This window comes from Cyprinodon tularosa, unplaced genomic scaffold, assembly GCF_016077235.1.
Source record: "Cyprinodon tularosa strain WSP-4 unplaced genomic scaffold, ASM1607723v1 ctg173, whole genome shotgun sequence".
Classification (NCBI taxonomy): Eukaryota; Metazoa; Chordata; class Actinopteri; order Cyprinodontiformes; family Cyprinodontidae; genus Cyprinodon; species Cyprinodon tularosa.
In genome coordinates this window covers 541,608-560,530 of record NW_024038559.1, presented here as the reverse complement: position 1 = coordinate 560,530, position 18,923 = coordinate 541,608, and the positions used below count along the sequence as shown (strand labels likewise).

General features: G+C 38.3%; 1 protein-coding gene across 2 annotated transcripts; it reads left to right on the top strand.

The window, feature by feature from the left end:
- Window positions 1–340: 340 nt before the first annotated feature.
- cd164 (CD164 molecule, sialomucin) lies at window positions 341–18,337 on the top strand. Of its 2 annotated transcripts, XM_038281633.1 has the most exons (6): window positions 343–582; window positions 4,186–4,254; window positions 10,932–11,000; window positions 11,306–11,380; window positions 12,883–12,957; window positions 15,497–18,337. In XM_038281633.1, exons 1-6 carry the CDS (start codon window positions 522–524, stop codon window positions 15,649–15,651), a joined length of 504 nt encoding a protein of 167 aa, XP_038137561.1. In that variant the 5' UTR covers window positions 343–521; the 3' UTR covers window positions 15,652–18,337. The 2 variants fall into 2 exon arrangements, with proteins under 2 accessions (XP_038137562.1, XP_038137561.1); XM_038281634.1 differs by lacking the exon at window positions 11,306–11,380 and having other exon boundaries at window positions 341–582.
- The last annotated feature ends 586 nt before the right edge of the window (window positions 18,338–18,923 follow it).

Genomic DNA, 18,923 nt, shown 5'->3' with positions numbered 1-18,923 from the left:
AGAATTAGTAATTTAATATGATTATATTTAGTTTTTTTTTATATATGTAATCACAAAGATGGCTGAGGGGATCATGTTTAAAGCCATACTTTAAATCTAAATTAACCCCGTTTTTGATTAAGGAAATTAGAGTACAACTATAAAATAAAACGTTAAACGGGATAATATTACAAAACATAGCGCAATCGTTCCTATTACTGTTTTAAAGTTGAGCGTTTGTCGTTTTTTCCGATAAAGGGTAAAAAAAATCCCCACGTCGGTTCCGATCATCGGTCGTTTCTTCCGTGTTTCCTGCCCACTCTTGTTTTTTTTCTCACCCCGCCCATAAGAAGCGCCATGTGACCCTCCGAGTAGGAAGTGTCGAGCGAGCAGAGCAGACATCAACAGCAGCAGCAGCAGAGCACAGGAAAGAAAAAAAACGAGGAGGAACCCGTGAGAATCCGTCTTTAACGTTCTCGACGTTTCCGTGAAGAAAAGCTGTCCCCGCGTGAAGCAGGCTGAGCTGTAGGTCGGCGGCAGTCATGAACGTGAAGGTGGTGTTTTTCGCCGCAGCTCTGGCGCTGATTGGCGCAGCGGCCGCAGGTAAGTTTCGCGACCTTTTCACCAAACGGCTAAAGGCTAGCAGACCCCCCTCAGTTAAAACGGACTTAAGAGAAAACCTTTATCTGAATAATGCGAGGCTCTCTAGCTGTCTCACTCCCCCAGTCTGTTATTTTCCACACAAATGTTCATTTTTATATTTATTATTTATCCAGTTTCTGAACACTAGTTACTCGTAATGCCCACACCGGTCAGAGGAAGTCCTGCTTCCTCCCCTGCTAACGCTTTAGCTCGTTAATAGATGCTGTGACCTGGATCTGCTGGTATTGTGTAACGTTCAGAGTCATAATGTTAATTATTTGTCAACACAGTCACTGATTGTGAAATAGAAGCCTGTATGATGACAATCATTGCATTACACCCAAACTTTACCTACAGAAACCATGTTAACTCCCCACTTTAATGTACACACGTGTAATAAAGGTTTTGGAAAGATCTCAGTTTATCTAACTTTTCCAGATTTTATATATAAGTCGTTATTTTATTCATTTACACAATAATTACAAAGTGTTTTTTTTAAATAAAAATTGTAAATATTTTAAACATACGTTTGTTTTAGTACAATCCAACCTCTATCTGACTGGATTTATTGTGGGATAGTGGCTAATGATAGTATTTAAATGAAAAACATATATATATTTGACCAAATTTTGGTTGACCAATTTAAGAATTGTACTTTTATGGGAATTTATCTTATCTACAAGCATGTAAAATATGTATCTATCTATCTACCATCTATCTATCTATATACATACACACATATATATATATATATATATACATACATACATACGTGTGTATGTATATCTCTCTCTCTCTCTCTCTTGAGAGATGGATATAAGGTTGTGTATAAAGTTTGACACGCAGGAAAAGTTTTTATGTTTATCATTTACTGAAACAAATGACACATCATAAAGAGGCTCAAAACTACCAACAAAGATCGTAATAGCAAAGAAGATAAAGATGTCAAAAATAAGTAAGATAAATCATGATGGAATTTTTTTCATGTGTAAGTGATAGACAAAAGTTAAATGTTTGTGTTAAGAACATGTGTAATTCTCTTTAACTATTTCATCATGCGTGTTGCACCATATAACGGCTAGCTCATGCATCAGCATTACGGACAAGGAGAGTGTGATTATTCAGCAGCTAAACAGCTGTGCTGGTTAACCAATGAGATTAAGGGTAAAACTTATGACCTTAGTTTATGATGTATTGATGAACTCCAGGACAGAAAATGGAAAATAAATGCTGAGGGTTTTTTGTACCGTATTTTCACGACCATAAGGCGCACCGGACTAAAAGGCGCACTCTCAGTTATGTGTCCCATTTCTGTATTTAACACACACATAAGGCGCACCGGACTATAGGGCGCGTTTTTTATATACAGGTACAAGTCCTCTACTACCTTTAAATACCTCTACTGCGTATTTAAAAATACAGCGGGGGCAAAACTGAGTATGACTGTGCTTTATTCATGTATTTATTACAAAGTATTAATCAAACCTGGCAGCTGGCCGTGAGACAGAGACATCGCAGATGACACAGCGCTGTGGTCACTCCTAAATTAACTTAAAATCCTGAAACCTGCTGACGGAATATGTTCGCTTTTATTGCCGGTATCCTGGTGCCTGCAGCTAAAATTATTTAGATGAAAAACACCTGCCAGCAGCCGCGGTGAACCCCAGGCTGCCCAGCCTACAGGCTGCTGATGAAGAGATTTCTGCTGTCAGCGCACCGCTGGTATGTGGGGGTCTGAGCGCCTCCGACAGAAATAGATAATCTGGATGAACTGACTGCAATTATTAAGTTTTCAGGTGGACTTTCTCACTTAAAAACATATTAAAACTACTTTATTCCCACTGATCACAGCAAATATAGCTGCAAGATTTAGATTATTTAGATGAAAAACACCTGCCAGCAGCCGCGGTGAACCCCAGGCTGCCCAGCCTACAGGCTGCTGATGAAGAGATTTCTGCTGTCAGCGCACCGCTGGTATGTGGGGGTCTGAGCGCCTCCGACAGAAATAGATAATCTGGATGAACTGACTGCAATTATTAAGTTTTCAGGTGGACTTTCTCACTTAAAAACATATTAAAACTACTTTATTCCCACTGATCACAGCAAATATAGCTGCAAGATTTAGATTATTTAGATGAAAAAACACCTGCCAGCCACCGCGATGAAGAGGAGGAGACGCGCCGGGGCTGCTGTTGAATTAAGTTTTCAGGGAGAAAAATACAGCGGGAGCAAAACTGAGTATGATTGTGCTTTATTCATGTATTTATTACAAAGTATTAATCAAACCCATCAAAGTCCTCATCCTCTGTTTCTGAATAAAACAGCTGCGCTAAATCAGACATGCCAGTTTCCCCATCTGCGCTGTCAGAGTCACTTTCCGTGCAGCGCGGCTCCTCAGAAATAATGCCGGCTTTTGCAAAAGCTTGAACAACAGAGCCAACAGACACTTTAGTCCAAGCATCTACAATCCATCCGCAAACTGTGGCGTAATCTGCCCGGCGCTGCCTTCTTATCCTGAAACTGTGGTCTCCGTCGGTCATCCATCGCTCCCACGCCGCTCGCAGCCTTACTTCGAACGGCTGCTTCACACCGATGTCGAGCGGTTGAAGCTCCTTTGTCAGACCCCCGGGATAACGGCGAGCACAGCGTTCATTTGATTCACCTTTTTTTCACATCGGCTGTGAGATGGGCACGCAGCGATGGTGATGCGTGGAAAAAACCACCTAGTCTTCTCACATACACCTGCCTCAGCCACGCATCCATCCAGCCTTTTCCATTTGCGTTAATATCATATGTCATCAGAGCGCTGTCTGTCTCGCTGGCAGCTCCCAGATCAGCTTCTCTGATTGGTTGATGCGGCGCGTCCAGCAGCAAAACTTCAATTTTTCCATCTCGAGCAGCAGAAGCGCGGCGCTTCAGATGCTTAAACGCTCCCGACGTGCTGCACCAAAATGCGCTGCGGGACCTTTTGCTGCACCTATATGCGCGTCAACCATTGACTTTGCATGTAAACTCGCTGCTTCTGCTGCACCTGCTGGGTCCGGTTCACACCGATGTCGAGCAGCGTTAATTTGTTTCCCCATGTTTTTCACATCAGCTGTGAGATGGGCACGCATGGAGTTACATATTAACAGCGATGGTGAGGGGTGGAAAAAAAACACCTGGTCTCCTTACATTCAGCCACTCTTTCATCATCTCCTCAATGAGGTGGTCTCAAAAGTCGCAGTTACAACACACATAAGGCGCACCGCACCATAGGGCGCACCGCACATTTTGAGGGGAAAAAAAGACGTTTAAGTGCGCCTTATAGTCGTGAAAATACGGTATAAGGAGTATTTTTCATTTAAAGCATTTATTCCAGTTTATTGTAATGTTTTGTTTAGTCATGGTGCCATCACATACCACACTTAAATATATACATTTCTGCCTTCTTTATTTTATTCTTGCATTTCTAACCAATTCTCATCAGACCTGATGTTTGAATCTGTGATGATAGGAGTTAAAGATCAACGCTTTAAGCACGATTAACCATAACTAAGTTAGTGTTTTCCGATCCTTTTTCAGATGATTGCTCCTATACGTCATGTGAGCTCTGTGTTGCCCGTTCTGAGTGCCATTGGCTCAACTGCACAAGTAAGTACCTCTTCTTGAAATATGTGACAAGTTGTTGAACCAAGCAGAACAGGTTTGCCTTTGTTCTCTTAACTGTGCATAGAGCTGAACTCATTGGTAGTTAGAATCCTGGCTGTGGAGGAAGGGCTCGTTTAGACTTATTAGAGCCTGAGTTGAACTACAGTCTTGGGTCAATGTTGGCTAGCTCAGCTCAGGCAAAATGATGGAAACTGGATAAAACTGGAATGAAACAGACACTTGATTGGAGGGCTGCTTACATTTAAGAGTCAATGATTTATAGAATAAATATCAGGGATGGATTGAAAGCTTATCTTATATCTAATTTTGTCAATATTTCACCTGCCAGTAGATATTTTACACAATAATAAAGTGCTATTATCAATTAGCAGCGTTTGCCTTTTTTTCTCCAGTCCTTATGTCATGGTTGTAAATGAATCTTTTATATTAGAGATAAAAGGGGGAGATGCTATACAGCTATTTATAAATGAATCAGGATCTTAGCGTTCAATTGTTGTATATCATCAGTGATGACCTTCAGGAATCTGCTGCCAAAAAGCAACTCATGTAATGTTTTTTTTTCCTCCCCTAGTTGTTTCTTTCATGCATAGAAAGAAATTATTATTTTTTTTTCTGGTTTATGAACTTAAAGATTAGTTTTAACCCCTAAAACCCTTAATGACTAATGTAATGGCAGCTTGCAGCGCCACATTCAGATCTCTCCTACACAGCTGTCCGCCTGAAGCAGTGATAATTGTCAGCCGAGCACATTATTTAAAGCACTTAGACAGAAAGCAGCAGGCGGGAGGGTCTGACTTTCCCTCTAAAGAGGTGAAATCTCTTAGGTTTGTTGTTTAAAACAAAAAAGAAAAATCTACAGTCTGTAGATCAGTTCTGCCTGCAGGTTTCACCTCATGGGTTTTATATTATCTTAGTTTATATACAGAAATGCAAATACACAATATAATTTTAGTTATTTTAAACACGTGGACTGTAATTAATACTTATTTATTAAACGCGGTTGCTTAACTCGCGGCAATGGTTGGCGCTCCTCCTATTTTCCACTCCAAAACAGTGATAATCTTGTGCAATTATTTTTATTTACGGTAAATTTTTCTGTTTGTTTATTTTCCTAAGCAAGATGAAAGTGTGGTTGCCTTCCTTCAGGCAGCTGAATGAGCAGTGTGCAGGAAAATCCAGAAGGGCACACCCAAGACACTCCTGCTTTTTTTCCCTTGTATCTCATTAAAAGGCTTTTAAAGCATAGAAACATTATAATTAAACAATTTCACGGTTTTGAAACTTTCTAAAATCTTGGTATCATTAACCTTGATGGCTTCTTGCTACCTGCTAAGGTCTGAGAATGAAGTCCCAACAAAAGGAGACAAAAAAGGATATCAAATATTTTCTTACCATGTAATGTGTTCATACCAAGGATGGACGCTATCAGGAAAACATGCTATAATGATGAATGACAGTATTCTATGATGATGTAAAGAAAGGGTGAAACAGTTAATCGGGTTACTCGTGATTAATTGATTATTGAAATAATTGTCAACTAATTTAGTAATCGATTAATCGTCAACTGGAGTATAGAGGCTCTAAAAAATTATCTTAGCTTACAGAGGGACCCACTAGGAGCAGTAATTATACCCAAATTGTGAAAATATGTATAAATATTTTGCCTTTAGGATAAAAAAAACAGTTTGGTCTGTCAATATGCTCTATCCATAACTACTCAATTTGAAAAGATTTAGTTTCACCTGGTTTAATTCTTTAAAAAATTGTTTTATAAGGGACGATTTGCTTCTAGAGGTTGATCGATTCATCCTAAAAATAATCATGAAATTATACAATTAGCAAATTGTTTGTGGCAGCCCTAAAGTGAAGCAAATATTTAATAAAATGTATTTTAGGTTTTTAAGCTTCAGAGTATGAAAAGGAAGTCTGCTCTAAAGAAGCATCACTAAATAGATAACTGTAGCTTAAAGAAGCTGGAACCATCATAAAATGGTATTAAAAATGTGAACCTATGACTTTTCTGCTCGATGTTTTTTTTTAGTTGTTGTTCTGATCTCAGGGATCATTATTTTGAACCCAGAAAAACCAGACCTACTAGTTTGATTGGAAAACACTCTGTGAATGGCTACATTTGAGCTCTGCTCCATTAGACCACTTCTCAACTTTGAAGAATATTGACCAATGCATGAAATTTACTTCGCTGGAAACCATTTTTTTTCCCCCCTGAAACAACCGTCCTCTTAAATAGAAAAATGTCCAATATTTGCAGCATAAAAAGCGTGAATGGGTTGGGGTGAACTGAGCATTTTCAGAAGTTTCCTGGCTGTTGCGGTTGTAAGAGCTTTCATTCAGCTCCACGCTTAGTAAAACCAAACTAAGCATTACAAATCATTTCCAGTCACCCAATGGTTTTCTAGGTTAAAGCATCTCCCTCTAGGGTTTGGGGGTTTTCTTTGAATCAAAGATTCTTTGCTTGTTTTTTTTTTGCAGAATCAGTTGTTTTTTTTTAACTGATTCATTTTCTGGCTTAACTGAGAAATTTAATTCAATTGTATGATTAAGGTTGTAATTCTGATGACATCAACGTTCAGTTTGACACAATGCATGCCTCTAGTCATTCTGAAGAAGACAAGCAGGAGAGGAAGTGTAGTGATGTGTTACAGGAAGCTGGCAATATCCCCAGCAGGACAAAGGGAGGAAGAAAAGGATAATGAGAAATGTTGGAGGAAAGTGTGTGCTGATAGGATAAAAGATCTGCTTTAAGATTCCTTTTACAGGTCTAATCGCTAAAGTTGTTTGTAACCGCCAAGATAGCCGACCTGTTTGACTACCCCGCCCACATGTGAGGCTTTTATCCTCTACGGGAGAGTCTGTATTGTGATTTGGCAGCACCACTCCCTCCATCTGCTTTCGCTAAAGGTTATCTGACGATGCATCTCTGATATTAATTCAGAAATCTTGCAGGACAGGTAGAACAACACACATTTGCTTCTCTTTCTCTACCTTGCCAGGCTAGATGGGTAGGTTTTTCTTTTTCGCATGGGGAATTAATCTGACTTGATTTACTGTTCTATTTTGTGCACTGAAGGAAAGAACACAGAAACAGTTGTACACAGTGCAGTTATTAAGCATTTAGTATATAGAAACAAGAGCTGAAGATTCTATTGATTCAGTTTTCTTGTTTGTTTAAAGCAAAGCCCTTTCTTTAAAAATAAAAAAAAGTGACTCTTGTCTTCTAAATGCACTCATTAGAGACCAAAAAGCTACACGTACTTGGTTATGAATAAGTACTGAGGCTGTTAACAACCTAATCTGACTGGAAATTTAAACCAGGAAGGGATCACCTATTTAAAATGAACAGAGCAGACAGCTGGAACATCAGCCGTGTCCACTGCAGTGGCTCCTCTGTAATAAAGGATAACCACACGCTGCGGGTACTGACTAAACACTACATTATCCCTGGATTTACTTTTGGTTTTAGGGATTTCTTGTAAACAAGCACTCTGCACTGAGAGCATGGTTTCCCTGCTGTCCTACAGCTTACACGTGTACATGTGAGCTCTGAGTGAGTGTAGATTGTGTCTGATCCTGCTGAGAGCCTCAAGGACTGTAAGGCTGTTCAGCACAGTGATAATAATGTAACCAGCTTGGCAAAGTGTGGGAGAGGGTCCTACCTTTAGCAGCTGCCTGTGACATAACACCTCTGACCTAATGGAGAAAGAGAGGGAATGTTCATATGGTTAAACACAAAGATAACAGTATCTAGTTGGATGCAAATTTATGGAAAATTGTATTTTATACTTCTACATGTTATTGAATATTAGGTGCACATTGGAGTAAAGACTAAATGTTTATTTTTGTAATTTCCTAAGCAAAATCAAATCAGGTTCATATTGCCTGCAGAGTGATACGTTTAAAGTTTTCAGGTCTGTTAGTTTGAAGATTTCGATTTTTATGAACTGCAACCAGAAGTCAAATGAATGGAAAGTTGAGTGGAAGAAAAAAAAAAGGGTGTTGCATTAGCAGCAGGAATCTGCAGCCTTGAGATAACAGTAAAGTTTAAGCAATTTAGGACTTCAGGGGGAGATTCCTCGGTGTTCTGAGGCTGGAGTAAGTGCATCAAGAGATGCTGCTTTCACACATATCTAGGGTCTTAGCAACAGGTATAAAACCGAAGGCATGAAGAGAAAATAACTGGACTGTTGCTTAGTGGTATGCAGCCCCTTAACCTGTGCTTGATTGGCCTAAACCTCAGAATCTGGATTTTTGTTAATAACAAGATGGGATGCCAGCTCTGATGGTTGAAGACTAGCTGCCTTCACCCAGACTCTTTTAAGATGTACCTTTATTCTATTTCTATAAATCAAAACTGTTTAAGTCATTTGTTTGCATGTTTCCTCTTCTCTGTGACCTTTTTCCTCGGGCCAGTGGAAAATAAATCTTGCTAGATTATGTGCAGTAGAGTGACAAGTTCAGAAACATGTCAAAGAAAAGCTGCAGAGGGGCGGGGCTGTTTTGTGAAAGCTACTGACGTCCAACTGAGCCTCGACTGAATACCGTGCATAACAGTATAACAGAAAAGTGACACACTCAATAGACTCTTGCATCATGAGCTCCCCAAACTTATAATTATTGGACAAAAGCTTTTTGGAAATTACCCATTTTTAAAGCTGTGTGCCTGATGAATGTGTAATCTGCTATGAGGCGGTGGGAAATGTTATACAGGCTAAAGGAAGGCTTAAGAAATTATTTTAAGGGTTGCTGGAGACCTGCTTTGTGGTAAAAATTGTGCGCTTTTTTGTAATTTATGGGAAGCAATCAAGTGGGAGTCATTATGTTCAGTCACTCTAGGTTATGAGGGGCATCAGAGGCTGTATGCAGCAGCAGCTGCTGCACAGAGAAGGGAACAGGTCTATTTATGAGGTTTCATGCATTCAGATTGAGAAGATCTCCACTGGATTACATAAAACAAATGTCGGAGCATTTAAGGACCTGTAATGGACCAGATGCCACTGTTTTAAATCTTTTTCTCTTTACTATAATTTGAAATTGAATAAAACATGAACTGTTCATTACATACATATAAGCTCTAACACTAAAGCCCCAGTGTACTGCTTCACGGAGCATTCATCTTGACAATCACATGGGTGTCACTGCGACATTTCTCACCTACGTCAAACTTCTTTTCCCCAAGCCATCGAAAACCACCATATGGAGAGGAAAAAATATTTGTAGTTGCAAAAAAACAATTTTGAAGGAAAGCCTAAATAACACAATGGTCTTTAAATCATGTTTGAATTATGGTTCCCTTAATTTGAAAAATAAAAACATCAGATTTCTAAGTCATCCTTTCAGCTGCACAGCTTTTATGCTATTGTTTTATGGTTAAACGTTAACAGCTGTTAAGTGTACATAGGACAATAACTGGGCGTGGAAGAGGATGCATAGTCACAAGATCCTTGCCGTCACAAGGACTCTTTGTCTTTCCACCATGACCAAAAAAATCCAGGAGAGTGATGGAGATCAATAAAGTCTCCTGTTGCAGTATATCCTAGTTATAAATCAGAGGAATGAAGAACCTTTCTTCGTTTCTGTTGACGCTAACATGATGATGGGGTAAAGACCAACCTGGGTATGGTCAATATATGATTAAATTACCTGTTAATATATGACAGCTTAACAATTCCATTCTACTCAAACATTTTGCTCCAGTTTTAACTGTGAGATATGATTTATAGTCGCATGTCGGGGCAGGTTACAGTTTCTATTCATCTATTAGGTACCGTCTGATAAAACATCCTGCTAGTATTGTGGATGTGAAATGGGAAGAGAATAAAAAGGGGTCACATTTATGTATCTAGGCTTAGTTTCTTTCTGAAATAAATCCCTTTTGAATTGACCTGGAAAACACAACTTATAATAGTTATTGATTGAAAACAATAATGGGTAAAGTAGTAAAGCTTTATCTAAAAGACAATATATGATTAAATGATTTCTTTAATTTCTACCCAGCTGGACCCAAAGCAGTGATTTTACAATCAGCCATTTTTAAAAATCTACTACACTTTCAGGACCTTCGATGGGGTATAGGACAGGACGATACAGATTGTCATAGGAACATTTTACATTTCTGTATTTGTGATTTAAAAAAAAAAGGTTGTATTTCAAGTAACGTGTAGAAATGGATTATTTCTGTTAGATTAGCATAAATAAAAATGATCAAAGCTCAGATTTGTTGACTAATTGAGGCCTTTACTTTTATCCCTATAGGTAAAAAAAAAAAGTAACTTGGAAGTAGTTTATGTCTAAGTGGAATATTCAAAGATATTTGCTTAAAACAAAATGTCACCTGCAGCGTAGAGAAATATGTTAAGCTGATTTGAAACTAATAAGGTTGGGAGGTGGGATGGAGGGGGTACGTCCGCTCTGCCTCTCCCATGTGGAAGTAGGATGTTGGTCTGTGGGAGCAGCAGCTTTCACTGTGGGGGAGATGGAAAACGTATAACGCTTCATGGATAACTTCATCAGGTGCACCTCAGGGCTGCTTTCTGAAAATATCTTTGTCTACCTCGGTGGTGTTAGGATATTAAGCAAACATCAGGATAATCTGTCTATGGAAATATGCTGACTGCGTTTTTTGTTTGTTTTGTTTTTTCCAGTTGCGGGAACTGCCTGTTTCAACGCTACTATTCAAGCCAATGATACCTGCAACAATGCCAGCTGTTCAGGTAAGTTGAAATGTTTATTCAGGCTAAATGAATAACAATGGGTTAGATGTTTCTTTTATTAAAATACTGTTACAGACCCAATAGAATCAGCAGAATTTTTTTGTATTAAATTACATGGATTTCATGATTAGAGCTGCATTTCTCTGCTGATTCTAAATGGGTCTTTGTATTTTCTTACTAAAATTCTTATTAACAGTGTGTGTCAGGGATATTTGGGTTTTTGTTTTTCCTCTCATCTGTTGTCTATAATCTTGTTGTTTGGATGTTTTGTCTGTCTTTCCTTTGTATGCTGGTTTCCTGTCCAGTTACTACCCCCTCGGCTCCAACTGCTTCCACTCATACATCTGTTATCACCACCACGCCTAAAAGCAATACTACAGGTAACCACTAAACCCTCAGCTGTATGTGATCTGCGGGGTCAATTTTGATTTTGTTGTATTAACAGGTGGGTCAGGGGTCCTTTTCTATTTGTCAAGCATAAAGTCAATGCAGTATTTAGATAGTGGTTCTATAATCCAAACTCTTCCAACTCTGTTTCATTTCAAGATCAAATAATTAAGTGAAACTGTGCTTCTGTTTAAATTGAAAAGTCAGATTTTTCTTCCTTCCAGTAGAGATGATTTACTGGAAGACCCTTCCAAACTGCAGCCTTCTCATCGGCCCCTTCTTCAATCCAAAACAAAATCAGTGGTTGCTGTGTTCTGCAATGTTTTCACCCTTGTTTGATTCAATAAAATGAGATATTAAGCTTTTATTCTCAGCTAGAGTTGCTAACAATAGTTAGCCTCATCACTGGGTACAGCACCTTGTTTATCAGCCTACAGCATCGTTTCCAGATCAGAGATGGAAGCAGTTCATGGATCGCAGCACAAAGCGGTCCGTCCCAGAAGCATGATCCGTACCATCAGCTCATTTGCACATGCGTAACCAGACATACTCTGCGTCACCCTCCCATTTTATTTTGTAAAAAATACATAATTTATGTTTTTCCCAACAAAAAATATCTGTATTGGAAATGGGATCCTACAGATCCTGGGTGTATATCTGGTTGTGCATGCGCAAATGAGCTGATGGTACGGATCGTGCTTCCAGGAAGGATCAGGTAGTGACAAGCACTTTAGTTTGGCAGGTAATATAAAGTTAACCTGATGTTCAGGGTTTGATGCCTGGGCTTTTAGTATGGCCTGCATTTCTCAAGCAAATTGAACCTGACTTTTCTAAGCAAAAACAAGGCTTTGTTTTTGGTCCACTCTATAAATTTTCAAACTTGATGGGAATCCAGACATTTTGAATTGAGAAAGCTTCCTGGATGGGGAGTAAACCGTCTTCAAACTTGGAAACAAAGTCTAGTGGATTGTTTTTTTTTTTTACTTTTTTGGAATGACTATGACTATAACCACCATCGAGTATTTCATTAATAATAATAATAATACTTTATGTTTTCACTTTTGAGTGTTAATTCCCTTTAAATACTTATTAATTTAGGGTCACTGTTTTATCCTAAAGGATGTAGTTTGTTGGAACATGAGCTTGATGGAAGCTTTGATTGGAACATGAGCTTTTATTGTGAGAAGCAGGAGGCAGAAGCCAGTGGAAACTCTTAAAAAGGACAGCGAGGTGTGAAGCACATGCTTGACACCTTCAGCTCTCTAACGGTTTCACATTCACTCCTTTCTGCTGCTTTTTGTGGTTGAGTGAAACTATGTGATCTCTGTGAGGTAGAAAAAAGGCTTTTATTCAGTAGATGGGGACTGTTTATGTTTAAAATTGCTTCGGCAGGGCTATAAAGCGATGTGGATGTTCTGATCAGGATTGTAAGGATTGCAAGCTGAGAAGGTTTTGTGTTTGTGAAGGAATTATTCTCACTGTTAATCCATTTCAGGGAACGCTACATCTCTCCCCGTCACGCCGACTCATAGTGGCAACAGCTCCACCACAACTCCAGCCTCTACCAACGGTAGGTCTAAGCAGAATGTGCACAGACATCTCATTTCTATATGAATCAGCAAGCAGAAGGATGTCAAACTTTTTTTTTTGATCTTCCGAGGGCTTTAATGGTATCGTTTTTGTAGTTCTTGAGTCATCTGACATGTTCATTGAGTTAAATTTGTTATATTTTAATGTCCTTTTGGCCTACTTTTTAACTGCAACTTTTTACAACACTGTCATTTTGGTATCTATCCACAACATTTCATCCTCAACATTTTTCTCAGACTTCTCTGCCGCAGGGCGTCTCATCCCACCAAAAAAAAAAATCAAAACTCTTGGCTAGCTTTAAGGGAAGCAGACAAAAAATAGTAAATGGATAAATAGTAATTAATCACATTGTTCATGGGATTCTTATTTATTTTTATGTCAGTTTGGCATCAACAATTAAAAGATAATATTGCCACAAAACATGCAGCAGTTATATCAATAATTAGAAGATGATCTGAAGACTTTTCTTACAAGTAACCTTTAATTGTTTTCATCTATCTTTCCTGTATATCAAACTTAAGATGTACCTATTTTTCTTTTTCTTAAAGTGCTGAAGATTTGAAAGCTTTCTTGCGATCGCCACTCTTTAGATATTTTTATAGAATAAATATTAGTTTCCAGTCGGGACTCTGGCTGGAAACGCCAAAACATTATTACTTGCAGTGAAACATTCTGGTTGAATTAAAAGATTACTTTAGTTGGAAAGGGATCTAAATAATTATTGCCTAAGCACAGCACCCTGTGGTACTCCACAGGAAACTGGTGTGTAATCAGGATTTATAATAAGCGGAATCTCCTGGAATCCGATTGAAAATTGACCGTTGGTCCCTAAAACACGTTTAAATTCCATTAAAAGATCATCAATTATGGACACATTCTGCATGAGTAACTGTGACATTTAACCTACCTTTGGGATTTATAAAGTAATTTTGAATTGAATAAATACATTTAACCTCTCAAAACCCACTGTTTTAAATTAATTACTCAGAATGCATGAAAATTACTCTGGTAAAATGTTTACCAATATGTTAGACATCGTTGGGAAGCTTAGATTTTCCACAATTCAACCACCTAGTTCATTTTATAGATATTGGGAGCACCAAAGCACAATTATACAGGGTTCCCGCAGGTCCTAAAAAAGTCTTAAAAGGCATTGAATTCTTCAAATTAGATTAAGGCCTTAATTGGTGTTAAAATGTCTTAAATCAGTCTTTCGTAGGTCTTAATTTTTAAAACATCATAAATAGGATTATTTTTATTACGATTTATTTTTGTAATCTAAATAAAACGTTAAAAGTGACATTTTTTTTTTTCTTTTTATAAAAAAAAAAAAATGGCTTGCCATTATTAGTTCTGTCCCGATAGCAGAACCAATAGAAGCATTGTTGCGGCCGGGACATTAACTTTTTGTCTGGAAAATATGAGCAAGTGTAAATGTAACGAAAATTGTCTATCCAGCCAAGAGTTTTCTCCATGGCTAACACCAGGGAACATACATGAGGCACAGAGTATTTTGTGCAAAAAGTCATTCAAGCTTCTTGCACAAAATTCGAGAACGATGGGAATTAAGGCAGTGGAGTCGCACATGCGAAGCACGAAACACAAAGCGTCAAAATCGAGTTACTGAGAAACAGCCGGTATTTCTCAGTTCTGTTCCCCCCTTGTCTCTGCAACGCCTCCACTTATCACCAAATCAAACATACTAAGAAAACGATACAAAGAAAAATGGCAGCAAAAAAGACTTAGCACTGGTTATGTTGTGGCTTTAAAACTGATTTGTTTTGTTCCCTGCTAAAACAAAGTTTGTGAATTCAGTTAAATAATTGTTAAAATATATCTGTCATTTGTGTGTTTTTAGCTTTCTTCCTGTATGGGAAGCTTTTCAAAATTTGAAACAGTGCAGTGGTTTATGTTATAATAAACCTTTGGGTAAAGTTGTCGCAAGAAGGTTTTTCTTGTGTTTCTTGTGAATTTGGTCTTAAATTTTTATTTCAAGTGGCATTAAAAAGTCTTGAATTTAACTTGCCTTATGCTGTAGGAACCCTGTTATAGCATGTCGAAATGTAGCATGACGAAGCAGCCACAACAAGCAAGCATGACTTTAGTACTGCTGTTCAAAAAAGACTTATTTTCGAGAATAAATAAAAACAACTTTGAGTCTTGTTTGAACTGATGCAGCTTGGGCTTGATGAAGCCTGGGTGTTTTACTCACCCAATTTTCATGTATATATTCAGAAACTAGAAGGTGTTAGCTTTCAAATAATGTATCACACATGTAATTTGGGCCTACAGTTCCTCAATTATTTGCTTTTCCATTTGGGTATGCAAATTAGGTGAATTTCCCAAAAATGAGGTGGATATTAAGAGGTTAAAATACTTCACAAAGTGTTAAGAAATATTTCTCAAAACATTAAAAATATGTTTTTAAAAATAACAAAACATAAAGAAAGAAAAAGCTAGTAGCACTTTTTATAAACTTTCTGATAATAACGGCTCTTTTCTTTGTGTTTTTTTTAAAGTACCGGGTACCACAGTGGTGCCCCCTCACAAGAACTCCACATTCGATGCTGCCAGCTTCATCGGTGGAATCGTGCTCGTCTTGGGCCTTCAAGCCGTCGTCTTCTTCCTTTACAAGTTCTGCAAATCCAAAGATCGTAACTACCACACCCTCTGAAGCGGCTACACTTGATCCAACCTGTTCTTCGCTAATATAGACCCTTAGGTGTGAACCCATCAAGGTGACCTCAAACAGCGTTTCCATTAAGTTTTTTTTTATTTTGTGTTTTACACCACATGAAGTGTGGACCTGCATGTCTGATTCATTTCATCCCAACATGCACATATCGAGTCAATCTCCTCCGATGTGCATTTAGGCCTCAAGCATGCAGATTACATAACCTACCACCATTAGTCATCCTGGAAAGAGCCTTTTCCAGTGAATTGAGTGGGCTTGTGTTATTTACAGCCCCTCTCCTCATGCCTTCAATTAAATACACCACATAAGACGAAGAATTAGTCATCTGCACACGGTAGCTTTCCTGTTGATGCTTGAATATAGATTTTTCTTTAACCTGATTTGGAAACGCTGTTCGAGCTTGTGTTGAATAGGCTAACAGATGATTGTTTTTTTAGTCTTTTGAGAAAAAAAAAATCTTCACATATTTGATCCAGTTGGACTTAAAGCAGCAACTAATCATCTGATGTTAAAACTATAAAAAGAAAAAAAGTCTTGAGTATTTTCTCCTGTTAGGTTCCGTCCTGGGAAGCCTCTCGCCCAACACAAGATGTTAAAAAATGTCAAACGCCAACTGCCGGTAGAGCAGCCCAACGCAATAAATAATGTATAGAGCTCATTTCAGAACCACAGATCTCCCTGATCTCTATCTTTACTGGTCATTAATTCTTATGGGCGGCTCGCTTAGAGCAGGCCCTTATCTTTTTTTTTATTTAAACTGGGTCACAATGAATTATTGTAGAATATTTCCTAATTTGTTTAATGTGCTGACAGAATGAGGTGGCATGCACCTTTCTTGATGTGGACAGTGAAGTGCCTTTGATGTCCAGTGTGAGTGAAAGCGAGTAAAGGTGTTTTTGTTTTTTAGGTCCTTGTTGTTTTCTTGCTAAAGATTAACAGTATCACAGCGATGAGGTTGCTTAGAGCTGTAGTACCTCAACTGAAGGGGGAGGAAAATGGAGGATTTCTGTCCTCCTAGGTCTTTTTTTGGTTTGCAGGTGCAACAGAAAGTCTAAACATGGCAGTGGCAGGATGTTCGCACGATTCTGCCACTAGAGACTTTGCTACATCATGGTTCAGATCGAACTAAGCTTTGAGGAAAATATTTAGTTTTAGGGCCAACATGTTGAAGAGGCTGTGTGTTATGCAGAATAATTGTGCATCATTGGCAGGTTGAAGCCTATTCTTCTTACTAGCTAGCTGCTAACTTCTTTTTTTTTTTGGGTTTATCAGCTTTGTCCAACCTGTAAATAGCTACATCCTGTTTCTGTCCTGCTGAAAGAAAAGCCAAAATGTTAATCAGAACGTTAACCTTGTGTTGGCTCTGCTTTTCTTTACCTGTAAGTGCATGCTGGATGCTTTTTCTCATTGCATATGCAAATAGTAATTTAGTCGCAGTCAGAAACCACTTTAATATTTGTGATAAGCCCATGTGCTGATGGATGAATCCCTTGAAATGGTATACATGAAGCCAAAGTCCTGTTTTTTTTTTTTTTTTTGGCATGTTTGGTTTGAATATGTAGGTTACAACCACAAAGTAACTAATGAATGCGGGTGTTTGTTTATGCTTGTATATCTATATATATATTTTTTTGAGGTTGCATGTGTGAGGTTTCTTTTGAAACGAACCTACAGTCATGAGCAAGAAGGCTAAACATGCCCACCGTCAGCTGCACCATTTCCCTCTGCTGCATGTCTAGTCGTTTTACACAAATGAAGAGAAATATTCTTTCTAGCTGCATTCTCTAATGGTAACGTCAACATTCTGGTGTGTTACAACACCGCCTTGTGTCGACGTCCATTGTGCCGTGTCTTGCTCTGCGCACCTCTCCGGGAAAAGTGCCTTATTCAGTTATCATCCATTTCCATTTGTTGTGAAATGAACAAACCAGATGCCATTTTAACTAAATATCAGCGAGACTCGGCACTTTCAGGCTCCTGCAGAGTGGTTTTCTGTGTTGTGCTTAAATGTATGTCCGCTGCTCTCAGCCTTAATCTCTGCTGCGAAGTGACAAGCTGTCCTTGTAATGCCTGGACCACTTTCTCTTTGAGTGTCCTAAGTTTGCTTTGAATGACGAAAAACATCAAACGAATTATATATTTGAGTCAGGTTGTCCCCTGAACAGCTTCTCAGCGGCTATTTGTAATAAAACGCTGCGATAGAAACCAGAGACAGACCTCTAGTGTTCTCTATTTCAACATGCCACCCCCCAGCACAGATGCACCCACCCACCATGACTTGAACAGTTTGGTTGTAACCTGCTACCGTTTGCTGTTAAGGATTTTAAAGTGACATTAAGATATGTTAGATCACCGTACAGTTTTTGACCAGGCAGTATTGGCCTTCTTCGCCTTGTGGCTTTATTGCTAATATTGCACACTGTGTCTTTCACTGTCCATTAGTTCTGTTGGTACGACTTCTGGCTTTTCTCTTTAACACACAAACGTATATAGCCATATGTAGACACTGAACAGTGCCACAATGACTCTCCTGGAATGTTTTTTTTGCTTTATTTTTATTGTGCCTCTTACAACCCTATCCTGCTTTTTTGTTGCCTTGTTTTCTGGTGTTTAAATTTAGTTTTACAAAATTTAAACCAATAAAGTTTGATTATTGTTGAACAAATGGTCTTATTTACTCTTCATTTGATACCCGGCTGTAATTTACATAAGCAGGGTTACAGTTGTTGTGGTTACGGTCGCCCTGATGGTTAAAAGGCGTCGTATCAAGTTCCACTGATTGTCTTTACTGTAACTTAATATAGGCTCAACAGATTGACCTGCTGCAGAGGAAGTGAGTTTGCATTTCTCTGCTTGTATTTTAATGCAATGTTAGAGAAAATTGCTTTCTGTGATTTGTTTCAGATTTACATATCTGACAGATATCCTGAGTAAATAAAAAATTATTTTAATTTAACTTTTTAAAAAGAGAATCCAAACTAATTATCCAAATCTGGAGACTCACTCATCCTTTTTCCAGATTACTGGCTGAGCTAATCAAGTGTTATTTCCTTCCAATCTGCTTTCCTAAAGAATGTGTGTGTATATATGTATATTTTATTATGTTAAATGGGATCCAAAGTTTGATTAAGACACCCAATTTCTGGTTTTCCTGGGTTTTTTTTTCTCTAGCATTTCAAAAGTGGCTGTTCTTCAGATTTTTTTTTTTTTTTTTTTTTAGAAATTATAGTTAAAGAATTCCTAAACATGCT

Coding starts and splice junctions, on each gene's coding strand:
- cd164 (XM_038281633.1), top strand. CDS start 522: ATGAACGTGAAGGTGGTGTTTTTCGCCGCAGCTCTGGCGCTGATTGGC. Junction 4,255..10,931: donor CCATTGGCTCAACTGCACAA/GTAAGTACCTCT, acceptor TGTTTTTTCCAG/TTGCGGGAACTGCCTGTTTC. Junction 12,958..15,496: donor AACTCCAGCCTCTACCAACG/GTAGGTCTAAGC, acceptor TTTTTTTTAAAG/TACCGGGTACCACAGTGGTG.